This window comes from Tachysurus fulvidraco, chromosome 26 (genome assembly GCF_022655615.1).
Source record: "Tachysurus fulvidraco isolate hzauxx_2018 chromosome 26, HZAU_PFXX_2.0, whole genome shotgun sequence".
In the NCBI taxonomy this organism is placed as follows: domain Eukaryota; kingdom Metazoa; phylum Chordata; class Actinopteri; order Siluriformes; family Bagridae; genus Tachysurus; species Tachysurus fulvidraco.
In genome coordinates, this window is record NC_062543.1 from 15909799 (window position 1) to 15918180 (window position 8382).

Below are 8382 nucleotides of genomic sequence, written 5' to 3' on the forward strand. Positions count from 1 at the left end.
GTCATGTGTGAAATCTAGATATCTGACGATGTTCTTGTGGTCCAGATCTCGCAGTACTTTCATCTCATTGTTCGTTTTTTTATGGTTATTCTTGAGCATTAGTTTAACAGCTACCTCAGTACCATCATACCTTATTCCGATATAAAGTCACCTGGGTTCCTTCGGGCAACTTTCAGCCTGTCTTCTGGCTTGTGTGCAATCATTTTCTTAATCAGGTCTTCTGCTTCTACATCAGTAATTTTATCCAGTTGGTAAATTCCTTTCCGAATATTGTCTTCTGTATTAACTCTTCCACTCATTTCCTTGTTCCCTCTGTCCATCTTGTAACTATGAGGAATAGAGCTTTCAGTTACTCACCTCAGACTCATTTCCATCTGAACTCCATAATATTGATTCTCTTTCATTATTTAAATCTCAACTCAAAACTCATCTGTTTAGTTTAGTTTATTCTACACCATAATCTTTACTACTGGTCCAAATTGTATCGCTATGTAACTCTGATCTTAATTGTTTTTGTTATTTTTTTGTGTTTGTATGGTGACCTTGAGTGTTCAGAAAGGTGCCTTAAAAAATGGTTTATTATTATTAACTATTGAAAATAAAAGAAATACAAACTCTGATGAAAAGCAGCTGATGTAATATTCAAATACTGCACTGAAACTTTGACTTATTTCATTGTGAATGTCTAAATCTTTTTAACTTTGTGTGTAATCATACATATGATAATGTCTGTCCATCTTCAGTGTCTGAAAGAAAAACATTAAAACAATGAACAGGAGCCTGAATTCTACATTGTCTTATGTTTATAACCTGGAACGTGTTCATTCATTATTCTACTTTTAATATTTTAAAATGTTGAACATGTTAATGAGAAAATGTTTAATTCTCATTTCAAAATATTTGGAAATGTAAATTCAGCACTTATCTCTTAGTTATTTAATAAATAAATCTGATGAAATCGTTCAACCCAAAAACGAAGATTTAATAAGGAACGTTTTGAACTTTTCGTGTCTACGACGGAGCTTTAAATCTCGTCTAGACGTTTCATTGATGAAGTGTTTATTAATTATTACAGAAAATTATTTCTAATATTCAAAACTCACAAAATTAAACAGGATGATTTTAATAGATTCACTTATTTATTTATTTATTTATTTATTTATTTATTTATTTATTCCCACCAAAAGTCAAATAATAAATAAATCCCCTACTGACCAACAGCCTTAATATCTACCAGAGTTAAGAATAATAATCTAACTCTGTTTACTCAGCTGTAAATGTGCTGCTATGAAGTGAAATAAGAACATTGTCTTTCGTGGAGCTATTTTGTTGTTGTTGTTGTTGTTGTTGTTGTTTTTGTTGTGTTTTTGCGCATGCGTAAAAAGGTTTAGAACGAAAATAAACGAATCATTTCCCTCTAGCGGTTACCAGTGGTAACGGCATGCAGTAACACGTATTAGCCACCAGGTGGCTACACGTTTTTAGTGCAAAAGGTAAGGGAACAATTCAACGAGGGCCCTTTAGCAAAAAAAAAAAAAAAAAAACACACAGAAAAAGCCCAGCCGAAAAGAGCCGACTAACCGCAGGCTACCTGGAGCTAACGCGCCTGAACCATGGCGTCGGAACAGTGCTCTCAGATCGAAGCCGGTGCGCGTCTTAATAACACTACAAGCCCATCTTGTACTCTGTCGAACCGCTGACATTTTAGCTTCCTATGCTAAGCTATGCTAAGCTAAGCTAACTCAAGACTTGTTGTTTTGCAGAACTCTATTTCCTGATTGTCAGATTTCTTCAGTCGGGACCGTGCAAAAAATCCGCTCAGGTAAATAAATAAAATTAATTTAATAAATAAATAAATAAATAACTGGATAGGAGTTCTGAATGAGATTTGTGAATTAGCGGCTATGCTAAGCTAAGCTAAGCTAACCCTGTGTTCTCCACTAGACTCTGCGGGAGGAACTGGAGGAGTTTGAGGTGAGGAGATTTTTCACGTCCCTGAAAATATCAGCTGATGTTGTTTTTTTTTTGGTTCTGGATGTAAACACCGGCTCTGTTTGTGCCGCCCGTTCACACGGAGCCCTGACCGAGTTTGTGTTGTTTTTTCCCCCCGTGTGTGTGTGTTAATAACCCCAGATCATCCCTGAGCGCTGGAGCTGGGACGGAACCCGCTACAGGAGAAACTTTCAGGATTGGGTGAGAAAATAATCCAGAAATCATCATCATCCTCATCCTCATCATAATCTGTCACTTACACACACAAACACGGGGAAAGTGTTTCTTTGGGCTTTACAGTAAAACACACACACGTGTAATAATGCGCTTGGTGTGTGGTGTGTGTGTGTGTGTGTGTGTGGTTACAACTTTATCGAGGTGTTTGTGTAGAAATTTAATAATAATTTCGTTTTTTAAACGCGAGTCTTTGTGCGGCGCGGGCGGGACTTAACGCGAGGCCCGTCCACAACGGAGCCTGATTGGCGGCTTGTTACGTCAGTCAAACACAACGGCCAATCAGCGTGCAGCTAGCGTCTGGCGTCGCTCGGGAAGTGTGTGTGTGTGTGTGTGTGTGTGTGTGTGTGTGTGTGTGTGTGTGTGTGTGTGTGTGTGTGTGTAAAATATCTGTGTGTGTGTAACTTGTGTATTTTTTGTATACTGGTGTGTGTAATGTCTGACTGATTAGTGTGTGTGTGTGTGTGTGTGTGTGTGTGTGTAATGTCTGACTGATTAGTGTGTGTGTGTGGGTGACACTGAATCAGCACATCCCAGCAGATTACTTTGTGTGTGTGTGTGTGTGTGTGTGTGTGTGTGTGTGTGTGTGTGTGTAATGACTGACTGTAGTGCGTGAGAGAGAGTTTGTGTATACTGTATATGTCTGTGTGTTTAGCGTGTGTAACCTGTTGTGTGTTTTGTGTAGATTTGTTAGGAGTCCATATTTTGAATTGTGTAAACATTAACCGATTGAAGAGTAACCAGTGTTCATTTGTGTGTGTGTGTGTGTGTGTGTGTGTGTGTGTGTGTGTGTAGGTGACACTGAATCAGCACATCCCAGCAGATTACTTGTTGCGTGTGTGTGAGCAGTTGTGTCCGTTACTGGACACACACGTCCCCCCCAGTGTCCCTGGACTCCGCAGTCTGCTGGGCAGCGGCCGACAGTCTCTACTGCGTACTGCAAAGAGTGAGACACACACACACACACACACACACACACACACACACTTCAGTATTCATTACCAGCACTTTTCTTTTCTTTTTTAACTTTATTTTTTTCTCCTTTGTATTTTCATTCTTTTTGTTTCTTTATTCTTTCACATTGTGACTATTTTCCATCTTTCTTTTCTCTCTCTCTTTTTTTATCCCCTTCTTCTTTGTTTTTTTCTGTCTCTTTTCTCATCTTCCCTCCTTTGTTCTATATGACTCCATCTTTCATTCCTTCCTTTTATGCTTCTCTGTTTTCTTCCTTCTTTTCTCTTTCTTTTTTTCTCTCCATCTCAGGTTCTTCCCACACAGTATGGACAGGTTCTGCTGTAGCTGCTCTGCACCGGGGGCGGCCCCCCGAACCGCCAATCAACTTCTCCAAACCGCCAAATATCGGTAAGCCCTGTCTCTCTCTCACACTCACTCACACACACACACACACACACACACACACACACACTGTGATCTGTAGCTGACTCCTTATGGTAACTTTAAACCTGTTAGAGCTGAAACACTTCTCTTTCCACAGTGTCAGTCATTGGCGGTCGCCAGGCTACTGGGGTGGCTCGCTTGGGCCACGCCCTCCCATCCTGCACCTACCAGCACATGAAGATGCACAGGAGGATTCTGGGACACTTGTCGTCAGTGTACTGTGTGGCTTTTGACCGAACAGGCCGCCGCATCTTTACGGTATAAAGAGTGTGTGTGTTTATTTGTGTGTGTGTGTGTGTGTTTATTTGTGTGTGTGTGTGTATCTGTATACGCGTGTGTGTGTATGGGGGTGTGTGTGTGTGTGTGTGTGTGACACTCTACATATTTTGTGTTCAATAGTGTTTGTCTCCTTCAGTGCTTTGTGCTTAGAGCTTAGTTCCATATGTGTGTGTTTGTGTGTCAGGGTTCAGACGACTGCCTGGTGAAGATCTGGGCGACAGACGACGGGCGTCTGTTGGCGACGCTGCGAGGTCACGCGGCTGAGATCTCAGACATGGCGGTGAATTACGAGAACACGCTCATCGCTTCTGCCAGCTGTGACAAAGTCATCCGTGTGTGGTGTCTCCGTACCTGCGCACCCATCACTGTCCTACAGGCACACACTGCCTCCATCACCTCTGTACAGGTGTGTGTGTGTGTGTGTGGTGATGCTGCGTTATCACACACTCCATAAATCTTTGCGAGCCGTCTGATTGGTTACTGTGGTCTGATTAGTTACTGTGGTCTGATTAGTTATTGTGGTCTGATTAGTTCCCGTGGTCTGATTAGTTACTGTGGTCTGATTAGTTACTGTGGTCTGATTAGTTACTGTGGTCTGATTAGTTACCGTGGTCTGATTAGTTCCCGTGGTCTGATTAGTTACTGTGGTCTGATTAGTTCCCGTGGTCTGATTAGTTACTGTGGTCTGATTAGTTATTGTGGTCTGATTAGTTACTGTGGTCTGATTAGTTACCGTGGTCTGATTAGTTACTGTGGTCTGATTAGTTCCCGTGGTCTGATTAGTTACTGTGGTCTGATTAGTTCCCGTGGTCTGATTAGTTACTGTGGTCTGATTAGTTACTGTGGTCTGATTAGTTACTGTGGTCTGATTAGTTATTGTGGTCTGATTAGTTATTGTGGTCTGATTAGTTCCCGTGGTCTGATTAGTTCCCGTGGTCTGATTAGTTCCCGTGGTCTGATTAGTTCCCGTGGTCTGATTAGTTCCCGTGGTCTGATTAGTTACTGTGGTCTGATTAGTTACCGTGGTCTGATTAGTTATTGTGGTCTGATTAGTTCTCGTGGTCTGATTAGTTATTGTGGTCTGATTAGTTCTCGTGGTCTGATTAGTTCTCGTGGTCTCTTATTTTCTCTTTCTCTCTGCAGTTCTCTCCATCTTTTGTCGGTTCTACAAGCTATCTGGCCTCGACAGGAGCCGACGGCATGGTGTGCTTCTGGCAGTGGAACAGCCTCACCATGAAGTTCTCGTAAGTGTGTGTGTGTGTGTGTGTGTGTGTTTGTGTGTTTTTGTTTTATAAATCTGTCTCACTGCGACGTATTAAAGTTAAAGGTGTGTGTGTGTGTGTTTGTGTGTGTGTGTGTGTGTGTGTGTGTGTTTGTGTGTGTGTGTGTGTTCAGTGACAGACCAGTGAAATTTGTGGAGCGCTCGCGTCCTGGGGTTCAGATATCATGCTGCTCTTTCAGTACCGGTGAGAAAACACACACACACACACACACACACACACACGACAGAAACCATAACGCAGACATTTTTAACCTGATCAGTAATTTGATGCAGTCTTTTAATCTCCTAACCTTTGACCTCAGGTGGGATGTTTCTGGCCACCGGAGGAACGGATCATGTGATCAGGGTGTATTACCTGGGTGCTGAGACCCCTGTGAAGCTGTCAGATCTGGACTTGCACACAGTAAGAGAAACTTTGCAGCTGTTCAGGACAGATGGACAGTTAGACGGGCGGACAGACAGTTAGACGGGCGGACGGACAGTAAGACGGACGGAAGGACGGACAGTTGGACGGATGGACAGACGGACGGACAGTTGGACGGATGGACAGACGGACGGACAGTTGGACGGATGGACAGATGGACGGACAGTTGGACGGATGGGCAGACGGACGGACAGTTAGACGGACGGTTAGACGGACTGACGGACGGACGGACAGTTAGACGGATGGACGGACGGTTAGACGGATGGACGGACGGTTAGACAGACGGACGGACGGACAGTTAGACGGACGGACGGACAGTTAGACGGACGGACGGACAGTTAGACAGACAGTCACACCTTTTATCACCCCCCACCCCAATTCCTGACTCCACCTTAGTTGGTTGTTGAGTATTCAACAGCTCTGTGTTTTATTGTGCTCCTCTTAATCTAAGCTACTAATAAGTGTTATAATAACTTTGCTGTGTCCATTCCAGGACAAAGTGGTTGCCATGCAGTTCTGCAACAACACCGACAGGTGAGATTCTCCCGCCGTGTTCTGATTGGTTGCCTCGGGCACCTCGCGTTCGTCTGCCTCGTGACTCGGTCGCTAATTTTTGCCGTGTCGTGTTTGTGTTCAGTCTGCGCTTCGTGAGCGGCAGTCGAGACGGAACGGCGCGGATCTGGCAGTACCAGCAGCAGGAGTGGAAGAGCGTCGTGCTGGACATGAGCAGCAAACTGCCCGGGTGAGTCGAAACGACCGCGTGGTGTGTTTATGTGCAGTATTATACACACCAGGTATAGAACAAACACCCACGTTTACAGTAGTGCAGGTTCACAGATGAACATTTAGGTGTTTAACCAAATTTGCATTGGTTTTGTTCCTCATGCTGTTCTCATGGTGGCCTTCTCAAATACTGTCGTTTATCAGACACGCTTAAAGCTGTTGGTTTTAAATATTTGGCGTGTGTGTGTGTGTGTTACAGGAGCTCTGCAGCATCAGGGGAGGACAAGACCACCAAGCTGGTGGTTACCATGGTAGCATGGGACCGCGGTGACCGAATGGTCGTCACCGCCGTCTCCAACTTACTCCTCAAAGTCTGGAGCTCCACGAGCGGCCAGCTGCTACACGTGCTCTCGGTGGGTGTGTGTGTGTGTGTGTGTGTGTGTGTGTGTGTCTGTGTGTGTGTGTGTGTGTCTGTGTGTGTGTGTGTGTGTGTGTGTGTGTGTGTGTGTGTGTGTGTGTGTGTGTGTGTCTGTGGGGGGGTGTCTGTGGGGGGGTGTCTGTGGGGGGGTGTCTGTGGGGGGGTGTCTGTGGGTGTGTACTGTTAGGACCGATATGAAAAACAAGGATGCATTCTTGACCCTGTGCTTTGATTGGTTGCAGGGTCACGATGACGAGGTCTTCGTCCTGGAGCCCCACCCCTTCGACTGGCGCATCATGCTGTCGGCCGGCCACGACGGCAACATCTACATCTGGGATCTCAGCAAAGGCAACAAAATTAGGAACTTCTTCAACATGGTGAGTGAGAAGTTCTGCTACGTTCTGGTCTGTGGTCACTTCTCACTTCTGTTACTAATAGTTTTCTGCTTTCCTCTCACTCTCCGTCTCAGATCGAAGGTCAGGGTCACGGAGCTGTGTTCGACTGCAAGTTCTCCGCTGACGGTCAGCACTTTGCCTGCACCGACTCGCACGGGCATCTCCTGATCTTCGGCTTTGGCTGCAGTCAGCTTTACGAGAAGGCGAGTCGGTGCTCCGCTTAACGAGCGAGAGACTGTGGTCTTTTCCGTACGGAAGCAGACGCAGTAAACAAACACCTGATCTGTCGCTCCTTTACAGATCCCAGATCAGATGTTCTTCCATACGGATTTCCGCCCGCTGATCCGAGACTCCAATAACTACGTCCTGGACGAGCAGACGCAGCAGGCGCCTCACCTCATGCCGCCGCCGTTCCTCGTGGACGTGGACGGGAATCCGCACCCTCCCAGATTCCAGCGCCTCGTTCCCGGCCGAGAGAGCTGCAAGGACGAGCAGTTGGTGCCTCAGCTCGGCTACATGGCGAACGGTACACGGTGACGCGATGTTTATCGTAATGAGAAATGAAATAAAACGCTTTACATGTTTGTTTTGTTTTGGAAATATGACTTAATATAATGTGAATTTGACGTACACGGTAACCATCCTGACCGTTTTACCGTCGCCTAGGTGACGGGGAGGTGGTGGAACAGGTGATTGGCCAGCAGACGGCGGATGAAGGTCAGGAAGAAAGTCCACTGGACAATCTGATCCGGCAGCTACAGAACCAGCAGGATGACCGACTGATCTCAGGTAACCAGGGAGCAGGTGGGAACACCACACACACACACACACACACACTCTCACACACTCTGTTTTCTCTAACAGCAGCTCATGTTAATGAGCTCCTTCTACGACCCTCCGGTTGTTTCTGTAGTAACAGGTCGACTTGTATATCTGTGCTTGTTGGTCAGGCGCTGAAGCAGCAGGCGGTCCTCTGTCGCCCCCTAACGTCGGCCTGCGCAGGAGCGGTCAGGTGGAAGGGGTTCGACAGATGCATAATAACGCCCCCCTCAGTCAGATCGCCACAGAGAGGGACCTGCTGGCGTGGAGCCGCCGTGTGGTCGTTAACGAAATCTCCTCAGGAGTCTTCAGGTACCTTAAAGGAGCCGTGAGCGTCAAACAAAGCCGAGCCTCCGAGATTCAAAGCAAAAACTGACACCTGGTCAAATTTCTTATTGAGATGTTATTCAAGTGTGTG

The 8382-nt window shown here is 45.7% G+C and overlaps 1 protein-coding gene across 6 annotated transcripts in view; it reads left to right on the forward strand.

The window, feature by feature from the left end:
• Window positions 1-1465: 1465 nt before the first annotated feature.
• brwd3 (bromodomain and WD repeat domain containing 3) overlaps window positions 1466-8382 on the forward strand; it is a 17132-nt gene continuing 10215 nt past the window's right edge. For 2 of the 6 annotated variants that reach the window (XM_027178058.2, XM_027178057.2), the window contains exons 1-19: window positions 1468-1647; window positions 1764-1822; window positions 1945-1974; window positions 2134-2193; window positions 3022-3172; window positions 3490-3588; window positions 3722-3882; window positions 4088-4309; window positions 5047-5147; window positions 5299-5369; window positions 5488-5588; window positions 6103-6143; window positions 6247-6351; window positions 6592-6745; window positions 6993-7127; window positions 7220-7348; window positions 7446-7671; window positions 7812-7934; window positions 8096-8276. In XM_027178058.2, coding sequence (XP_027033859.2) covers window positions 1614-1647; window positions 1764-1822; window positions 1945-1974; window positions 2134-2193; window positions 3022-3172; window positions 3490-3588; window positions 3722-3882; window positions 4088-4309; window positions 5047-5147; window positions 5299-5369; window positions 5488-5588; window positions 6103-6143; window positions 6247-6351; window positions 6592-6745; window positions 6993-7127; window positions 7220-7348; window positions 7446-7671; window positions 7812-7934; window positions 8096-8276 — 2183 coding nt within the window. In that variant the 5' untranslated portion in view covers window positions 1468-1613. Of the gene's footprint in view, window positions 1648-1763; window positions 1823-1944; window positions 1975-2133; window positions 2194-3021; window positions 3173-3489; window positions 3589-3721; window positions 3883-4087; window positions 4310-5046; window positions 5148-5298; window positions 5370-5487; window positions 5589-6102; window positions 6144-6246; window positions 6352-6591; window positions 6746-6992; window positions 7128-7219; window positions 7349-7445; window positions 7672-7811; window positions 7935-8095; window positions 8277-8382 lie in introns of all 6 variants that reach the window. The other 4 variants (XM_027178056.2, XM_027178055.2, XM_027178059.2 and 1 more) reach the window with 4 other exon arrangements.